The 20,424-nt window shown below is 44.6% G+C and overlaps 3 protein-coding genes across 3 annotated transcripts in view; 2 read left to right on the plus strand and 1 right to left on the minus strand.

Moving 5' to 3' along the window:
• Positions 1–1,125: 1,125 nt before the first annotated feature.
• Positions 1,126–6,182, plus strand: LOC131213717 (transmembrane protein 41B). Its single transcript, XM_058207830.1, has 4 exons — positions 1,126–1,979; positions 2,196–2,581; positions 2,662–2,790; positions 3,095–6,182. The coding sequence occupies exons 2-4, from the start codon at positions 2,202–2,204 to the stop codon at positions 3,600–3,602; spliced, it is 1,017 nt and encodes a 338-aa protein (XP_058063813.1). The 5' UTR covers positions 1,126–1,979; positions 2,196–2,201; the 3' UTR covers positions 3,603–6,182.
• LOC131213715 (septin-4) lies at positions 5,131–10,005 on the minus strand. Its single transcript, XM_058207829.1, has 5 exons — positions 9,322–10,005; positions 7,673–8,108; positions 7,273–7,589; positions 6,956–7,191; positions 5,131–6,841 (listed from the first exon to the last, which is right to left on the minus strand). Exons 1-5 carry the CDS (start codon positions 9,326–9,328, stop codon positions 6,758–6,760), a joined length of 1,080 nt encoding a protein of 359 aa, XP_058063812.1. The 5' UTR covers positions 9,329–10,005; the 3' UTR covers positions 5,131–6,757.
• Positions 10,006–16,925: 6,920 nt separating this feature from the next.
• LOC131213851 (rhophilin-2) overlaps positions 16,926–20,424 on the plus strand; it is a 33,801-nt gene continuing 30,302 nt past the window's right edge. The window contains exon 1 of the mRNA XM_058208038.1: positions 16,926–17,321. Within this exon, the coding sequence (XP_058064021.1) occupies positions 17,277–17,321 (45 nt within the window). The 5' untranslated portion in view covers positions 16,926–17,276. The remainder of the gene's footprint in view (positions 17,322–20,424) is intronic.

A 20,424-nucleotide genomic window follows, 5' to 3' on the forward strand; every position in this document is an offset into this window, starting at 1 on the left:
CATTTATGACGTCTCCGGAGATGTCACTTCATGCGATATTGCATTGCAGATCGCAGCGTGTAGACCGGCCTTAATGATTTTGACATTAACGATTAATGCCAAACTGCTGCGGCGCTGTCAAAACGTTTACGGGTCGGCAGAGGCGTAAACCCAAGCGTAAATACTTTTTGCATACGCTTTGCTTACAAACAGAGGATAATTTATGTTTTTATTTGCTGGTATAGCAACAAAATCGGAAAAAACAGATAAAAAAAATTCAGAAATCAATTAATTTCTCTTTTATTTCTATTTTCTTGGACCAAAAACACGAACGTAAACACGTTTGACCTTTTGTTTTTAAATTTTTGCTGCCACACGAAGCGCAAACGTTTTGACATTACAAATTAATTTTACGCCAGTTTTCACGCTTCGTGTAGCCGCCTAGTTACGTAACGTGCGAAAATTTCCGTTAAAAAATTTCAGCTTGCGGTGTGTTTGGCCCTTTAAGCTCGCTACACACCGCGAGCGTACGTTACGTTACGAAGTTACGAAAAGGCAAATTCACGTTGTCTTCTATGAAATTCTATGAAGCACTTCACACCGATTATCGGCGTTGGCGACGTCAACTTCGTACGCTGAAGGTAAATTTGTCAAAAATCACAACTCTACTTTCGTATACTTGGTGGTTGGGTAGTCTGGGTTGGGTTGGGGCGAAGTCTTGTGTTTTGACAGATTATTTTAGGCAGATTAGATCAAGACACATTGAATTTTTTGTGCGAGAATTAAAATAGTTTCATGATGAATTTGTATTTGTATTACAAATAATAATTAAGTTAAAATTGTTTTGCATGCTTGTGATACACAAAAAACGTCAATTGAGTAATCTTCGATTAGATTTTAACTACCTAAGATGTCTAACTGTTTTCGCCCGAACGAAAAGGCGAAAGACTTTTCCGTTGCCTTTCGCCCCCGTCCGCAATCGGTGTGAAAGGTCCGTAAAGTGAATTTACTTTCAGCTTGCGGTGTGTTTGGCCCTTGATTTGTTTTGAACGAACTCTACTTCGGTGTCGAAAATGTCAATAGCGAACTTCCATCCAGGGTCTTTGGTTCGAACAAGTTGGCAGCTTTATTTTGGATAACGAACGCTGTGTCAAATATTGCAATCCGCGCATCTCGCTTTGAGGATCCCTGACCGTCGCATCGCTTTGATGCAAATAGCTTTTTGTCTTTCTGTCTTTCTGTGCGCCGTGCGTATTTGGTGTGGCGATCATACGCAGTAACGTGCGTGCCATTGTTTGTTGATTTGTTGCGTTTCTTTGTAGGGAACGGTTTTGTGGAGTTCTAAATAATGTCCTTGAGGTTTGCTGACTCAGAAGCCAAAAAACGTTAACCTTTCCAAAGTGCGTTACACAACTCAAGAAAGTACGACATATTGTCGCAAGTCATATTGTCCTGAAGAATTACCTTGAGGAGCAGGTCAACCAACTTGGGCCAGGAGCTTTTTTGCTTCACTCTTATACGTTGAGTATCGTAAGAACGAAAACAATCAGTTCAAGTGAATGTTGAAGGATGGCAAAATGAAACTCTCTGTTAAACTCGGTTGATAACCTTAGAATTTTGTAACTCAGTTGCGGAATATTTTACTGTCATTGTACACGTGCATCAGAATTATGCATGTTTGCTTTTGCCACAAATAGCATTTTGCCCGTCAGGCAACACCCTTTGTGTACTTAACCCACACAACACTGTAACACTATCGGGCAAACACTGTTATCCCCACCCGCGAGCAGTGTTACCGCGATCAAGGCTGCGCGTTTTTAATAGAGTGAGAGGTTTGCGGCCCTATGTTCCGCAGACGAAACCCCATAAGGCCCGTAAGTAAGTAAGAGAGAGGTGAACATCATACGATATCACCCCACCGCCTCTGGGACGGATGACAAAAGCTGGTCACAAACCTGCTACATCCAAGGAAAGTGAGCTAATCGTCTCGTTCGTAATAGGTAAGTGCGAGAGAATGGCACCGAAACCTCTTGCTCGAAGGTCAATCGTAAGTGACGAGCTGGATGCGCCAGGAAGTTTTCCGCATCGAGAACAACTAAAAAAAACATATATACTTCAATATCACAAGTAGTCATGTGGGCGAGTCACGTCACGTTGTTTACACTCTCTGCTAATTTTTTTTTATTAAAACCAATATTTCTTTACTTCTACGTTAGGTTCCTATGTCTGCAGCAGATGTAGAAAGTGATCGGATGGATACCCTGGTGGATAGTGCTCCTGCCAGTAGCAGCAATGGCAGCATCCACTTCAGCTATCATCATCAGCAACAATCGTCGAATGTGAAAATGACACATGTGAACGGAACCCTTGACCAGCCATCATACGGCCACAACAATAATCGGCTTGAAAAGCTGCAACCGACCAGCAACGGGGTATTGTTGAAGCCAGCGGCTGTAACTGCTGGTTCCACCAACCTACGCGATTCGTCACCCGTGGATGAAGATCGTTCTGCCCGCCAATCACTCATCTTGCTATTGGCCATTTTTCTTGCAAGCCTGTTCGCGATGCTTTATGTGTATGCGATGTTTCCGCAACTGGACGAGTAAGTGAGCTCTTCTGACAGCCAGCGCAGTTTATCTGTTCGACTCTCGTTTAGTGACTGTTACCGTAAAATTTCCGTAGATCGGAGAAACAGTACATCAAAGTACCGTTCGACATTGAAGACGCCAAACAGCTGGGCCGAGTCTTGGACCGGTACAAGGATCTCTACAATCTCGAAGTCATGTTTGGTATCATACTGGTGTACATATTGTAAGTAGTTCACTCCCTTCGCTACTTTCATTTTTGTCATTTCCTTCTGTCCCTGTCGCTATTAGCTTAGACACTCCGCTTAAGTAAATATTCAGAGAATTTGGCAGTTTTATTCTGAAACTGGTCTTCATTGTTAGTTTTCGCTTTTTCATTCTCTCTCTCTCTCTTTCTTTCTTTCTCTCTATCTCTCTCTCTCTTTCGCTCTCCGATACAAACACTGCGTTTGTTTGCTAATTTCTTGATTCCTGATTTCTGATTTTCATGTTTCCCTCTTCTACCTTTGGTATTGTTCTCTTACTTATAGCCTACAAACGTTTGCCATTCCGGGTTCATTGTTTTTATCGATACTGAGTGGATTCCTGTACAGCTTCCCGGTCGCGCTCACGCTGGTCTGCTTCTGCTCGGCGCTTGGTGCCACCTTGTGCTATCTTCTTTCACAACTAGTGGGAAGGCGTTTGGTAAAGTTCTACTTTCCTGAACGGGCCCGTCTATGGGCATCTCAAGTGGATCGTCACCGAGACGACCTGTTAAGCTACATGCTATTCTTGCGCATGACGCCATTCCTGCCAAATTGGTTCATAAACCTGGTGGCTCCCGTAATCGGCGTACCGTTATATCCATTTGCACTTGGCACTTTTCTCGGCGTGGCACCACCATCTTTCATTGCAATACAGGCTGGCAAAACGCTGTACAAGATGACCAGCTCAAGCGACGCGTTTAGTTGGGGCTCGATCGTGATGCTGGCCTCATTCTCTATCGTTGCTCTCGTACCAGCCATATTCAAACGCTACTTTAAAACAAAGATTGGTTAAACACCAAGATCAACATTAAACATTAAGATCAACAGAACGCTAGATGTTGGGCAAAGGTTTTCAGTTTCTTTTTGGTTCATGTAATAGCTAAGAGAGTATAAATAGTGAACACGATAAGCACTGTGAATACAACGACGGTCGTTGTTAATTTAGCCAAAGAAGACATACGTTTATCATTTAGGGAGTTAAGAAGGTTAGTTTGCTAAATGTTATTGTTAGCTAAACAAGAAACATCCTATCCGGTGTATGTGTTAAAACAACGCAATTTGAACTATATGTGTTTATGAAGTAACACAAGGCATTGATTGTTTTACGATACGAATGACACACACCATGTATAAAATGAAATAATGAAAGACACATCATTTGCATGGTAGACAGCTAAGTGTATGCGTATGTGTCTAAAACAATGTATAAACAGTAAACGTTTATTCAACATCGGTGATACAACTGTATGTGTGCATAATGGCATCAACATACTTATCGTCAAGATCAAAACATCAAGATATTAGTGCATAAATCGCAGCCAGACTGCCAGAAGCGAAAACAAGTGAAGTAAACCGCAGAATCGCGAAATATGATTCATTCCACTACATTATGTTGCACAATTTTGTAGTTTCTTTTTCCTCTGTGACGTTGTCCGAAGGTGTTGTCTGAACATTATCTAGGTCGCCTGATATCTAGGATCAATGCACATTATGACAACAACAATCTAACATCTTTTACGCTAAATCGATACTAACGAATTTGATTTCTCTATTTGGATTCTCTATACATGGTGTAATGCGCTGAATAATATGTTATAAGAAGCGGGTTATGCTGAACTGATTAAACGGGTTATGCTAACGATTAATCCGTTCAAGTCACTGATTCAATATTAGCAAAGTAGAGGCTAAACATTGTTGGCGCTGTACGAAAGAAGGAAAGTGAAAGGAAATCAGTTACTGATGAAAAATTAGTGATAAATAGTAAAATCAACACACAAAAATAGACAAAATTCTTTCAAGAAAAAAAATAAAATATGTGCACCGAAAAAGATACCGATGTTGCTACGTTCTATTCACCCATTTGGGGAGCAACAGATGATATAAGTATTAGACAATTTTAGTTCAATATTGGTACTAATGAATGCTTACCATGGAATTGCACATAGTGCATGCCGGGACAAAATACATAGTAAAAAATATCCTTCCAAATTACCGGGAAAGTGCAAGGGGATTGATTAAACCAACAGGAATAGGATTGGCGGAAAGCCTAGTAAGTTCGTGCACAACCGCAATCAGCGGTGCAATCCTATTGTTCCTGTTATATTCCTGTAGTTTATTTTGATCAGTTACGAAGACGTGGAAGAAAGGGCGATTTGACTTTAAAAAATAGCAAATCATAGCTATATCTTATCTTTTTGTATGAGCACCAAAAGAAATATACCTTTTTGAATACGATTGGTTTCCACAGAAAAGCTCATGAACCACACCCGTTTCACTACCAAACGCTAATAGTTTGTTTCAAATTTTCCTTTATCGTTTATTTTATTCTTCGACATAATTTATTACGAGTAACATGTAACGGTTGGTCGTAGGTTTTTCCTGTAACGCATAAAAATTGTTCTCGGGTTGCGGTTTATGTCACAACGAAACTGTATTTTGGTACATTTGGCGGATTTCTGTTTTGCTGAAAGGGATGTCAGAGCCAATAACACCCTAAACATCAAATGCTGAAGTTTTTTCCCTGCAGTTTAATGCAGAAATGCTGTTTTTGTCGACAAAGAATTCCTTAAGATCCTACTATGCGCATATTGGAGAAATCAGTTCGGATCAGTTCGTCAAAAAGAGCCACGTCAATAGAAAAGACATACACCATAAACGTAAAGATAGGTCTGAATGTTTAAAGCTATGTGCGCTTAGTAATATCTCGCCATTTAGGAATCTGAGTTATAGACGCCTTTTTATGTAAGCACCCCTTCATTCGCTTAAACAGAAACCATAGTTAATAAAGGGAAACAAAAAACAAAACACTTGCATAAAATATATTGCACACAAAAGCAGTAAACCTACTAAATCGTTCGTTTCGAACAACCGTCTTACTAATCCGAGGTGATGTTACTCATAGACTGCGAGATTGTTGCATGTTTCTATGAATCACTTACAAAACGTTGTGAATACTAGGAAACACCTGGATTATTTCTTGATCATGGTTTGGTTCATGGTTTTTAGTTTCATTCTTTTTCGTGTTAATTCAGGCTTACCAGGCCCAATAACTTGAAAACGCTTCAACTCATGCATGTTTCGGGTGTTGACGTGGTAACTTCAACCGACTGCTATATCGTAGTAATCGTATATTATGCTGACCGATTGTCAAACTCGCATTCTTTGAGTGCGTACTGTGCCATACTGTAATTCCACATTTTGGTCGATCGACACCTTGACTGTAGGATATGAGACGTTTAGCTCACATGCATCACTGAAAGCGTTGAATTCTATTGTATAAAAAGGATCAGGATGAAGTGAGATGGTCATTAAGAAAGCGTCAATTATTGGACGTGGACTGTAGTTAAATGAATGACTGGTTGCTCGTACTTATTCTCTCCACATAATAGATACCTACGACTATTTCTTTGGTCGTACCTTGCCGACGAGCGTGCTTTGTCGTTATGTTCAGCCTGAGTGTCCAATGATGCTGTTCCGCTAACGTGTTTCCGCATAAGACTCTCACTCCGTCCCGAATGCACGAGCATTTTGTTTCCATGTTTCATACATTAGAATACTGGCCGTATTGATACTAGTTTTTGCTCATATTAGCTACGCTATTACTAAAACCCATGAACTAAGACCGTGTATTACCCAATTGGTCCTTCATGATGTTCCTCAATTATTTTTTTACGAGTTTACCTGTCCAATTGCGGCCATGTTTTCGTCACTAGTTTCATATGGAATACAATAAGGTAACGTGTTATTTTTCCTTTAACTAATCATCTCCCTAAACGCTAGCTTGTTTTTCTTGTTCTGGTGATCGCCGACAGGCTTTCGGAGGTCGAATGCGTTGAACATTGGAACACGGTGGGCAGCGGTCAATCGTGCTGTTTCGCAGCATGATTGCCTCTGAAAGTCGAGTAGACACACAACGGCTACACTCGCCTAGAAAGTCTGCAACGAGAGCTAGACGTCGACGACGGAATCATTAATATGAGACGACTTTAATTTTTCCTGCATCTGTGCCAACATGTCCTGCATACGACGTATCTGCGAAATGGAAACGGAACGGAAAAGAAAATGTAACGGTAGCGGCAAATGATTGAACTGCGTTGCTTCGGTTTGGGGTGGCGAGTGTGAATATTTGGTAGAACTCTCTTTTACCTCCTCGTCCTTTTGAAGCAGCAGCCGATCGGTGTCGCTGAACTCATGGCTCGACGCTGTCGATTCACGTTTTAGTTTATTGCGTTCGCGTAATGCATGCTGCGAAATCTGGGAAATACACTGAGCACGGTAGTTCTCGTAATGTACATCCCGCGTCGTGTCCTTCAGGTCCTGCATATGCGTTGAGATGAGCATCGTTCGTAGTTTCACCACATCACTGTGCTGTGGATTTTCCACTGCAACGTGTAAACGAAATTGATAAACAAGGTGCGGAGGTTAAGGGATGGTGGTAAGGAGGCAGGCGATGTGGGCTTTACCATCTACAACACCCCACGGGTACTGGCGGCCACGTATTTTACGACCGGCTACCTCCAGCACCATGTTGCTACCGACGATGGCAAACGGCAGACTTGCTTTCAGGTCGCGATCCTGCTGCTTGAACTCCTCGTCTTCGTCCGAATCGCAGTCCGGAAACCGGTACGTCTGAATGCCGTGTGTTTCGATGTCTTCCAAGATGTTTGCCTTCAGTTTTTTCACCTCGCTCGGAGTCAAGGTATCTGCCTTGCCGATCACGAGAATAATATTCACTTTTTTGTGCAGCCGCCGAATTAGATCAATATCCAACTGTCGCAACCTGTTAAAAGCAGAGAAGGATTGGTATGTACCAACGGGTAAAAGGAAGTGATAAACACACGAGAGACCGAAACTCTCCCTTACCCGTGGCCGTACGGGGGCACGAAGTACAGCAGGCAATGAACCCGATTATCCTGTATGTTGCGCCGGTTCAGGCCACTTTCATCGGTGAAGTACTGTCGAAACTGTTCGTCAATGTACTGAGTGCAGACACGCCAGCTATCGTCGCAATTGACCGAATCGCCAAAGCCGGGCGTGTCGACGATCGTCAAGCGCAGCTTGACGCCCTTCTCTTCGATGTCCAGCGTCTTTTTCTCGACGCGCGTCGTCTTCTCAATGCGCTCCTCCACCGGCGGCACGGTGCGGTGTTTGTACAGGTCAGTCAGGAAGAGTGTGTTCACCAGCGTCGACTTGCCGAGCCCCACCTCACCGCACACCATAAGCGTGAACTCGAAACCTCGTTTCACCGACTTCCGGTGAACCTGCTCCGCTAGCGTGGCGAACCCGATGTAGTCTCGTTCTGTGTTGCGTGGACCAGGGCGAAAAAATGTCACAATCAAGATAGTAAGTAGGTGAGTACCGTAGGATCAAGAATAAATTAATGAGCTCTATCCCGACACAACGTTGATGGGATGTTACCGTTTTGCTGTCAAAGGTCAATCGGGGTTTTATAGCACTTTTAGGGAAATTTGGTCCAACTTTACCAACAATCCAACTCACGCGTAGTTCGCTGAATGGAAGTCCTTGTCGCATGCCAAGAATCATATGTAAAACAACACAACTCGGTGTTAAGGCAACGCATGGTTTATTACCATCTGTGGGCGACTGTTATCGACAATACCCCCGTATTTAGTCGGCTTGGTTGGCTTGGACTCGACCGGCACCGATCATGGGAACTGGTGGATCACTTTCAACTTCACAGCCCCCGTCATCAGTGCATGACGGGGGAGCGGCAGGCGCGATTGGAAACTTGAAACCCAGCTCGTAACAGGCTGCGTGACAACGACCACGGTCTAAACCGCCACAACCAAGAACATATGAGCCACGCGTAAACCTAAACCGGTGATGGCGTTCGATGTGATGATGGATACTGCTTATTTTGAGCCGGCCGTCGGCCAAGCAAGCCGTGCAAAAATAAGAACCGAACGAGACGGAAAGGTGAAATTCGTTGTAGCGTATCGTTCCCTCCGAAGACCGCAAACAACGCACAGATGCGCGTCTCGAAAGGCTACTCACAGGGTACAGCCTTTCCAGCGCGGCAATCCTATGCGAATAAATCCTATCAATATGTGTACCTCATTGAATCCGGCAGGGTGGCTTATAGGTGACAACAGGTGTACAGAAAACCCTGCACGAGGGGCTTGTACCAGGGGTGCCTTATAATAGGATCAGTAGTTCTACCAGTACTTGGAGGACGCCCTCGTCTGTTATCGCAACAAGTATGGTTGGCACGACAAAACTAAACGCTATCTGATTACGTGAAACTATCCAACCGCGTTGACTGGGTCTCATATAGATAGACACATGTGGTTGCACATTTTAGAAAAGGGTACGAGCAAGTTCGTGTCCCAGGGTCGCACTCTGGATCGGGGCAAACGATAGGGCAGCTACACAAAGGACACACCGTCCAAGAATGGTGCTGACTCGTGTGTAGGGCAACAACTTCCGCCAACAATAACTGTTGGCCGTGTAGCATAAATACCCGATGCATAAATTTATTAAGTTCTACTTACCACCCATCTTTAGTAATTTCCGACCGTCGTGCAGGCACCTTCTGGGAGCTGGGCGCGCTAGATCCGCGCTAGACCTTAGCAGCGCTGCTGGTGCTGTCTCCAAACAAGGGAACGACGGCGGCCCCACGGCCCCGTCAGTCTGACAGTGGAGGGTTGCCCTGCTGCACCCTTCGCGCCTCCGCGGTGCGCCACAGCGTCTTGAGACTGATTGGTGCGCGGTTGATAGGCTGGCGACGGACCCGTTTGTTGTGTGTGGTACACCTTAGCGTTAGCACCGCTCCAGGCAGACGATGGCCATAAGGAATCGCTTGATTGATTTACAGTACACGCGCAGGAAGTCGGTGACAGCGTGGTCACAGTGGTAACGGTTTCTCATAAGCGTGCACACCAAGCATTCACAGTTTCACAAGGGCAGTGGCCGTTTTGGGTGGTGGTGGTGCCCAAAAGTAAAGTCACGTTGCACACATGACGCGTGGTTCGTCCGCAAGTCACAAACAGGCTTTCCTGTTTTCCGTTTTTGGCACACTCTGGAGATTTCTTGTTTCGTTTTAGCCTTTGCACTGGCTGTGTGCCGTCCACCTGTAACAAAACCATGAACGCACACGCATCACCTGCAGAGCACTGGATTATACGCGACTGGTGGAGAATTGTGTCCGATCGGTGCTTTGATGCTGCAAAGGTGGTTCGGCCAGACACAATGTCGGGGTACTCGGTAAGCGCTGGCCTGCCGAAAGTTCATACCGTTCGTTATTACTGTTTCTGCATCAACCCGTCGAAAAAGGACATTGCAGTTGCTGAGAGAGAGAGAGACACACACGACCACAGCACAGCACGGACGCTTGCTTTGGATCCTGTGTGAACCTTTCGGCCGACGCTTCCGGGTGAGAGAACAGGGGCGCTCTCGGCGAGGACGAAGGATGCGAACATACGCAGCCCGGAGAGCCCACTGTTTCGGGCACGCGCATATCTCTTACGAAAGGGCTGCTAGGGCAGGGAAGAAGCCCCTTTCCTGTTGTTAGCACTGAAGTAAGCGAACGGCGGGAGTTCATATATCGGGAGTTCAACCCCTGTTTCAGGGGGTTGCAATGAGGCGCGTGCGCAAAAGGCGCGTGACAGAAGGGCGTGCTGCCAGACGGTCTTCTGTCGTGTGTTTGCTATCTCAGGCATCAACCCTTGTTTCCTGGACAGTCCACATCGAGCGCGTACGCGGCACCAGAGAGAGAGCATTACCAACACCGTCAAATCGATGGACAGAGGCTAGCCTCAACGCCGAACCGGGCGCTGAAGGATCGCGCACCACCTTCAGGCTCCTGAACGGCTGAATGCAAACAAAAAAAAACAACGGTTAATTTCTCGGACGACCGAGGCGACCGATAAGGGTAACCAAAGCACTCCACCGCCAAGCCCCCGTCGAAAGCCCTTTCCGGGCTGATTGAGTGTTGATTTGATTTGCCGGATTAGCTCTACTGTTCGAAAGTCGTCGAAAGAGAAATCGACGCAACAACGAAAACACCGTTATTGCTTCGACTATTCGTTAGGTGCCGTGTGAGCGCTCATCTCCGTGCGCCGCCTTCCCTGGTGGGATAAGGGGAACAGATAATTGTATATTAGTACAAAAATCGTTGTAACGTGTAGCCATCCGTCCGTCGATCATCCGTTCGCCTAAACTGGTTAACATTTGTAGCATAATATTGCTTCCGTTTTTTGTGGTTTTAACGGAAGCGTTAACGCGTGGGCAAGAGCTTTACGCGTACGCGACTTTCTACCAAACCTTTCGTGAAAGAACCGCGTTCCAACCGGGGGCTGACCAAACCGGGCTTCCAACTGGTCGCCACGGGTCGAATCGCAAAGAGAGTAACAGTCGTGGAGCGTGAAGCGCGTTTCAATACTCAAAGGGACTCAACGAAAACGAGAAAAAACAATGGAAACTTATACGTGTGCATTCCAATGCTACCTCGCGAACGGTATTTTATTTTTGTCGAACGGTACTTTTATCGTTGAGCGCGCCACCCAACCGTTTTGGTTTCCAATTTTCCACCCAACAGACTCCGCCGAATGCCGAATGTATGGAAGCTCTTGGATGGCCAGCATAATGCTGAACCATGCCAGGTACCAACCATAACTCTTAGCCATAAGGTGAGCCGCGCTCTCTTGGTTGCTGGATTGCGGGCGCCCTCGTTCGCCGTTTGAGAGTTTACTTGATTCAAATTTGAAGTCGGCAACACCACGTTCGCAAGCAAGCTAGCAACCAGTAGCAACAGGTGCGGATCCAAAATAGACTAATATACCGCGGGGTCAGCAAGCCACGAAGGGCTCGAACCGGAAGCACCGGAGTCTAAAAGGTTAAAAATCTAAAGCACTGCCAGTTGCTTACTGGAAGAGTTAGCAACTGGTAAACTTTGGTGTTAGAAAATCAAAATTAAATTGCGAACGGACAAAAGCACCCTGAACAGCGAGGAGATGATCTCGGTTAGGCAATCTTGACCTCTTGACTTTTCGCGCCATCAGAATAGACTAGCTTAATGCTAGTTTTTGTGAAACACCACAAATGAAATCCGAGACTCCAATCTGGCCAGCATCCGGCGTATGGCATGGTGGACTCGCGGACCACTTGCTGGAAAGCTGGCTGGAAATCCAGTCGGTTTTGGAAAATTGGTCTCGGGTTAATGGAGGAAGAGCCACTAGGATCTGTCTGGGGCAGGTGAAAAGAGCCTGTTTGGGATCTTATCGTATCGCACTTCCGGTGATGGTCTTACGCGAATACTGTGAATTGCTATTGTTGCGACAGACCAATGAGTGTCCGAGAGCCGAGTCTCCCGTAGTTTGGTGGCTTACTAGGTACCTTCATGGAGGCACTACCTTCTCCGATTCGCCCACCAGTAACTAGCGAAGCCGATCCGATCCGATCCGATCAGATAATGTTTTGGCAACGTACACAACACGCCCCAGAGTGATGACGGTGACCAATAAACCTACTTTGTCGATGCACTTCCGGAAACGCACCGCACGGGCGGTTGGCTGGTACGTTTGAAACACGCATCCAGTGGTCACCGGTGATACCAGCATAACGGAAATGTTGCACTCCTATCACCCAGGCACACAGTCGTGACGGTCTACGCAACGAACTCAACACCACAAACCACCGAACCGCTTAAATTAGTTAAACAAACCCGCACTGGTCTGGCTCGCGATTGAACTAGAAATGGTCGCCGGACGCAGTGCGTGGTCTAAATTGTGGCGTTCGCGACCTAAGCAGAGGCTCTCTCATTCACTCCGCCATGAACGCAAACAGGGAAATTGATACATACATACGTCCGCCCGCGAGGCTAGTGTTTGTGGAGATAGTGCGAGGAAACGAAATGGCACGATGCGACCGGTGGATGGTGCGATGGCGAGAGAAATCACAGACACAGGCAGACGAGCGGGAAGATTAGAAATCTTGCTTAGTTACCCGTCTATTTCCGTGCATGAGAAGTGTGTGTAAGAAAGAGAGAAAGAAAAGCACGGGGGAGCGAAACAGGCGTTGAAGAGAAAACACAGGCGAGAAGAAAGAGAGAGAGAGAAAGGTTATTTAAAAATAGAAAAGAGGGAAATAGAAAACTAGAAACAGGTGCGTGATTCCCTGGCGGGCCGGTTTGTCTAGGGAATCCCCTCACGAGAAGCGTGACCATCGAGGCGGCATCCGTCATTTTCCAACTTGTAATGCTGCACCTAACGAAATACATTATGCAGTGGGCCCCCTAGCACGCATGGCCTGTCTATTGATGTAGCAGAGCGGGATCAACCCCGTCCGTAATCAAAAGCAAATCGTTACAGAAAGCAACAGCATGTAGAAATTGCCTCTGTTGCAGGCCCGCAAGACCGCTCGGCGATTGCGACGGAATAAGCAGCGGAGGCTTCCTTGCAGATGGGAGATAGATTTCCAACGACTGTGTTGGAATTCAAGCACTTTAGCATTGAAATGAGTGAATGTGCTTGACTAAAGAAATATTTCGAGGTTTCGCAAAACCTCGGGGTCCTATGAATGACGGAACCATATTTAAATGATACTCAAAATTTATGATTTCCTTCGGTCAATCGATTCGATCGAGCTGATCGGCTGAGAGGTACCAATTGATCGCCTGATTGATTTTAGGCACTTCTGTCAATTCGTATATTTATGTTCCTCGAAGTGACAATTTTAGTTGGGAAAGCTGGAATGAAACAAAAATGAATGGCCGTACATGTACTTTTGATGGTACAGCTTTCGGAAAGACCGTGTGTTTGTCCACACCGTACGTTGATCAACTCTAATGGCATTGAAAAGTTACGCTGCACCTACAGCGAGAAGCAAACACGCTTCGTACTACTGGGTTGTTCATTAAGTTTTGCGGTTTGATACCAAAAGGCGCTGCTACTAGTTTAATTTTTTTTGTTATATTGGTACACTCTTCATATGAACGTATGTGAAGTTTCATTTCAATTGGTCACTTATTTTTTTACAAGCCATTTAGTATCGACATGTCGCAGTATTGAATATTATTGTATATTAGTATTGAATAGTATTGAGTATTGATAATGGAAAAAATCAAGTATCGTGATTGATTTTTTCTTTTGGAAGGCTATATATTATTTTGGATATTAATAATATAAGGGTGTCTAAAAAGTCATGGACGTATTTTGCGTGAACTTCAAAACTTTATTTAAGATGCTTTCAATGGTCCGATTTGCATCAAACATGCACTATTTTGCTGAAAAATTTGTTGCCTTTTTAAAAATACTACTAAAATACTAAATATTTATAATGCCTATTTTGTAGAAGGCTTAGTCGTTATTGGCGAAAAACTCGAGCAATCCATTTTCACAATCCTTTTTTGATCTCAATTTTTCATCACTCAGGAAATTTTGTAATGCGTGAAAGTGGTGTCATCCGCTTGGTGCAAGGTTCGGACTATGCAGTGGATGCATTATAATTTCCCAACCAAGCTCCCGGACTTTCTGGCGAGTCAGTAAAGACGTGCGTAACATTTCGTTGTCCAGATGGAACACAAAATCTCTTTCGTTGGCCGACTCTGGTCGTTTCTGGTCAATTGCTAGCTTTGAACGGTCCAATTCTTGAGAGTAGAGATTTGAATTTAGTGTTTAGCCACACGAAAGTAACTCATAATAAATGATTCCTTCCAAGGAAATTTGAGCCATTATGTTTTTTGGTGTAAATAGTCCAAACGTCCAAAGCGTCCAAACATCGAGCTTCTTTATGAATCCAGTTTTGCGCAAATGGCTTAAAACTGTTTGTTTGTGGGTCTTGGTCAATGCTCTGATGACTAAAATGCTGACCAACTTTGATTATTTCTGTGACTTTATCGACATTTCCGACGACGTGTCTTCTTGTGCGAGGTGCATCTTTAACATTAAAAAAAATCAAAACGGGTCAACGAAACCAAAATTACACGTAACTAGCTGTTAGAATATCGGCATCACAAACACGATGCACAATTTCAACGACGTAGCATGAATGTTTACCTTTATCGGACAAAAACTGTAAAATGTACCGAATTTTCTTTTCGTTGACCTCCATTGTTAACACCCTGTAACTCAAAAACAAATGGAATAAACAAAAAGCAATGAAAGCATTTTTTTAAGTGTAAAGTATCAGCTTTAAAACGAGCCTAAACTTGAAACTGTAGGATCGTATCGAGATACCGATCACTGAAGGCATCTATCGTGAAAAATGTCGATTACTTTTTCCCAAACCTCAACCTTAGAAGCCGAGAAGACAATTCTTGTCAAAGACGCCCAAACACCTGAAACAATTGAAATTGTAGAAAAATCAATTGTAGAAAAAACATAGGATTGTATATCGTACTGGAAAATCGTCGAACGACTGAGAGAGATTTAGCACAAGGCCTAGGCATCTATCTCATTGAGCAGTGCAACCAATGTATTGTCTGAAGCACTGGGTTTCAGAAAACTGTGTCCAAAGCGGGTGCGGCATTCGATAAAAATGGAACAAAAACGCATTCGAATGCAACTTTCAAGGGCTTTTTCCAAAGGATAAGGTTCCAGCTGGAAGAGAAAATTTGTGAAAAAAGACAACCTCTTTCATCAGGACCATGGTAATACACCATGCACCAAGAGCATTTCGAAAATGGCAAAATCCAGTTCGAATTGTTGTAGTATCCAACGTATTCAACAGATTTGGCCCCTAGCGACTTCCATCTTTTTCAGAGCTAAACAAAACATACGTGGAAACGTTTTCCATGAAATGATGACGTCACAACAGAAGTGTATTTGGAACCCTTCCAGTTTCTCTCTGTAGGGATGGAATTTATAAATTGGAGTCTCGTTGCAACACGTGTATTGATGTTCCCGGAGACTATACTGAATAATAAAGTGTATTTCAAACCATAAAATTATGTTTTTCTTATCGACCCGCAAAACTTAATGAACAACCCAGTAAGGTTACTGTATGATCAGGTTATGCTTTTCAACGTGGGCCAGATTCGTTAAAATACCATTAACCAACTCTATGAACTGAACCATAGAAAACACACCATACAATAGTTATGTTGGTGAAGACCGACACAATTCTTGGAATTCTTCCGATAAACCTGGCCCAAAATGTATCGCGTAACCTGTTAATACAGTAATCTTACGTCGTACATGATAGCATTAAAGACAGATAAAGGTCGAAGACAATTGCACCTTCGCTTTAAAAAAACACGACAATACGTAGTTTTACAAATTAATCTAAAATAGTTGAAACAAAGTAATAACTTATAACAAACACAACGATAACATTGCACGATGTGTAGAATACCCGCTCTTATTTTGTGGGACTTTTTTTTTAAATAGAGTTGGTGCTGTTGGAGTTGGCACCATCGCCACGCAGTTTTGACGATGGCTCTGTTGTTGATGTCGTTAGTGGTTCCTTTCATGAACAGATCAAAAACGTACCCCCCAGAGCGTAAATAAACCAAGCAGCATAAACAGTATCGCTCATACTTTATACAGGCATGGTGCGGCAGTGTAGTTGGCGGCTGACTTTGGGTAGGGCTATCTCCGGCTGCACCCTGTGCTGCTGCTGCGCACCTCAGGCCTCAGGACTGCACCTCCGGGAGCGCACTCCCTCGCTTTCGCGTCTAGGCACGATGGCACTGAGGGTGTGTGCGAGAGTGTACATACCGTGGAAACGTGGTGGTGTGCGAGCGGAGTGTTTTGTCTCGGACGCAGCATTGGTATCGCAACACGCGGGCTCTGTCGTTAGTTGTTGATTAAGCCTCACGAATGTCAAATGTGGCGCGTGGAATGGGACGTCGTGAAACGAACGTGCGTGTCGGTGCGCGCGCGGTCCACAACTCCCGATGCCCCCGTGACGTGAATGTCGTGAATTGGTCTAAATAACTGGGAACGTGATCGATACCGGTTCCCGGTCGTGAAGCGTTTAAAACAACGGCCAGTTCAAATCCCGGCAAGGATATCTAAAGAAAGCTATAGAGTGTTATCGTTTGTTCGGTCGTCGTCACTAGGCCGGTGTACTAGCTTTACGTCATTTACGCGCGCGCCATTGCGATGACTCAATATCGAAGTTCTAAGTAGTGCGATCGTTACTGACAATTGTTGAGTTCTGTAATACGCAACGAATTCGAATGTGGATAGCCTGGTTCACTTCCGAAACATTTCCGTTCACCTGGCTGTAGGCGACCGTAGGCGTGCGACCACGTTCCAATATAGCCAATAACGAGTCAACACTTGACAATCAACCACAACTCCAGCACGAATCCACAGTGTTTTCCAGTGGAAAAAGGCGGCACTGTAGCATGAAGTTACGCTCCCACGCCCTCCCAACGGTCTCAGCTGGTTCTGCTCGGCTCGGCCCAGGTGTGGAAGGTTTGCTACAGACGCACCGGTGAGAAACGGCCTGTCGCAAGTTCCACAACACATCCACCATCCATCCAGATCATCGGACTCCAATTATGGAAGGCGGCAAATCGGATCCACCGTCGTTCTGCTTTATGCGGGTAAGTCTTGTGCACGGCAACTTAAAAACGCCACAAAGTGCTGGCAAAACTTAGAGCAGAAAATGGTACTTCAATTGCACCTTGTATGCAGCCGCCTTATGGGCAGTTTATCGTTCTAAAATTCCTTATTTGATTCCTTGACCCGAAGTGGGCTCCAGAAGGTCGAGGTTTCGAAGGTTGCGAAGGTAAGGGTTCTAGCGCTGCTAATGTAACAACAACACACTACCGATATCACCTCCACAGTAGCCTCGTAGATCCGCTAAATCACATCATCATAATCTGAATCACTTTAATACCCCACCTGAAGCTACCGAAGTCCGGCCCGGTCCCGTGACGCACGCGTTCACTTTCGGTGGCGAACGTTAGCCACCGTCTTTAGATATCGTTACCCTTGGTGGTGCCTTCTGTTTCGCTATCAGCAGGTGGATCTGTTTTTCGGTGACTGTTCGCCAACGCCAACAGTGTTTCGCACACTTGATGGGAAATTGCGTGTTTGCTTCCACTGTTGTGACGGGGTCGATATTAAGGTTGTTTTCGGCTTTCCCGGCCCGTTCTGGAATGTTCGGGGCCCCGATTAGATAGCGTCACCGACATACCGCACAGAACGTGTCCCCCGGTATCCAGGGATTTTTTAACATAAGCCGAATGTGTTTGACACATGAAGGTAAAATCATTACGATACATTGTGGGGTACATAATACTAGGTTGTTTACTAAATTTTACGGGTCGATATCAGAGGGCGCTAAGCCTCTGGTTAATAGGGTGGATACTCCAACAATTCGAACTTCAATTCATGGATTTTTTCCATTTTTGAAATGCTCTTCTAACAGGGTGCACTGTCCTGATGCAAGAGGATGGTTTTCTTCTGCAAACCTGGTCTTTTATCACGAATTTTCACTTTCAGTTGGTTGGTCAAACTTTGCAACAATAATCAAAATTTATTGTTTTATTAGTTTGCAAGTAATCCGCTTACAAAATTTTATTCACATCCCATCGTTTTTGGCAATTTCTGGACCAATTCGTTTCGGAACCGAAGAAAAAGGTTCACACCACTCTTTAGTCTCTTATTTTGATTCAGGATCATGGTGATAGACCTAAGTTTCATCCATAGTGATGATTCGATGGACAAAATCCACTTTATCCTATCGAAAACGCTTTAAATGTTGTCAAGAAAGATGCATTCGAATGCGTTTTTAGCGAATGCGTCACCCATTTTGCAAACAGCTTTCTGGAACCCAACACTTCAATCAAAATATTGGTTATGCTGCTCAATGAGATGGCTAAGTCTTATACTAAATCGCTTTAAGGGACTCGACGATTTTCCAAAACGATATCCGGTATTTTTTGTACGATTTCAGGTGTTGTGTCTGTTTTTTGACGTTTTTGACATGAAGCGTCTTGCAGGCTACTGCGATCGTTTTTAAACTCAGAAACCCCCATTTCAACTCCCAAATTGAAGGTGAAGAGTCCTTATATACTTTCGATATTCGTTCAAACATCTCCTTTGCTTTTAAACTTTCCAAAAATAAAAATTAAATCACTGCACGTTACTTGATTTTTTCCATTAACAAAAAAATACTCTGACATGTCGATACTAAATGGCTTCTAAAAAAGAATTAAGTGATTGATTAAAATGAAACTTCACATACGTTTATTTGAAGAGTGTACCAATATAACAAAAAAATCAAGCTTGTATCAGCGGCCCCTGGTATCGACCCGCAAAACTTAGTAAACAACATAGGAAACAAGTTAGGAAATGGAAATTAAAAGAATTTTCACTTCTCGTTGGACCTTTATTTGACAAGATATGGGCCCAACGTTGCTCCATCAGAGACGGTACGGTGGGTCGTTGAACACCTGTTGACTCTGCTCCGTAGGTGCCGTGGATTCAGTTCTCGATGTGGCTCCCTCGGTCTAGTTGATAAAAGTTTGGACGATATTCCAACAACGTGTCCAGTAGCTCGGAGCAACCTCGGTCTTTCTTACGTACTTACGCAATAAGTCACTAGGGGAATCACCATAGCTTTGGAATGCCTACCGGTGGTACCGGTGATACAGGCGAGGTCAACTAGACAATCCCGTTTGGTTTCACCACCACCCACTACACTACAACCGATGCAACCGTCTCGAAGAAACCGGGAAACAATGCATCATTTGTAATTCCGTAGGTCGCATTTACAAGCTTTGTTTTTTCGGTTTTCTTTTCTTGCTTGTTTCAGTTTTCCCGCCGCGTTCGGGTTCGGGTTCGGGTTTTTAGTTGCGCTGAACCGACCCGACCGCGGGCGCGCAGCGGCAACTCTGCTAAGGTGTGTGTCGTAAATATTGAATGACTAACGCCTTGCTTCTCGCGACGGGGACGACGGGTTCGTTCGTATTTTACGCCAACCAAATTACGCTCGACGGCGACTACCCTCTGGCGTTCTGGGCCCGGGATCTGGGCAGGTGACACAACATTTCCGCGTAATCCGCGCGCTGCGCAAAATAGTGTGTCTCGCCAGCACACAGCGGTATTTGAATGTATGATCGACGCAACATTTTGTAAAATCATTCAAGTCAGGCCAAGAATTGCCGGACGTATCGGTGGAGTCTAATTGCTTTAATAGGCAACACTTACGTTCTCGCAGTCAGCCATGTTGTGCAGAAGCAGCAGCGTGTTTAACGCCTACACGTGATCAACACGTCAACACAGACGGGGGTCGTCTGTTACCTTAGCCACCTGGCACGTTGTCGGTGACGTCGGGAAGACATTGCACGTGACGCTGGACGGAAATTTTTTTCTACCAACTTACACTTTTCTGACGAGGAACAACGGCACCCGGAGGCGTCTATGATGTCTGGCTCCGTGTTTTGTATTAGGTGTGTGAATTAATTCTTGCCGTTTTTACTCAACATTTGTAACCTAACTACAACCACAAAACGTATGACGTGTCTTTTGCGTATAGGATTCTTGTATTATCTACCCTTTTCATCACCAGTGATGATTCGGTACAAGAACCCCTTTCTTTTCAGCAGCACAATCAGGAAATCCACAAATGGTTTTCCTTCTTTCAATGTCTCTTTTTTCAATTCATGCGGAAGCCATGATACATTTTTCTAATCATTC

The sequence above is a fragment of the Anopheles bellator genome, chromosome X (genome assembly GCF_943735745.2).
Source record: "Anopheles bellator chromosome X, idAnoBellAS_SP24_06.2, whole genome shotgun sequence".
Lineage (NCBI taxonomy): Eukaryota > Metazoa > Arthropoda > Insecta > Diptera > Culicidae > Anopheles > Anopheles bellator.

Excerpts from the sequence above, each read along its gene's own strand:
- LOC131213717 (XM_058207830.1), top strand. The coding sequence starts at position 2,202 with ATGTCTGCAGCAGATGTAGAAAGTGATCGGATGGATACCCTGGTGGAT. Across the intron at positions 2,582-2,661 it reads ATGTTTCCGCAACTGGACGA|ATCGGAGAAACAGTACATCA; the intron begins GTAAGTGAGCTC and ends AAATTTCCGTAG. Across the intron at positions 2,791-3,094 it reads ATCATACTGGTGTACATATT|CCTACAAACGTTTGCCATTC; the intron begins GTAAGTAGTTCA and ends TCTTACTTATAG.
- LOC131213715 (XM_058207829.1), bottom strand. Across the intron at positions 7,192-7,272 it reads CCCGTGGGGTGTTGTAGATG|TGGAAAATCCACAGCACAGT; the intron begins GTAAAGCCCACA and ends TACACGTTGCAG. Across the intron at positions 6,842-6,955 it reads TGCTTCAAAAGGACGAGGAG|ATACGTCGTATGCAGGACAT; the intron begins GTAAAAGAGAGT and ends TCCATTTCGCAG.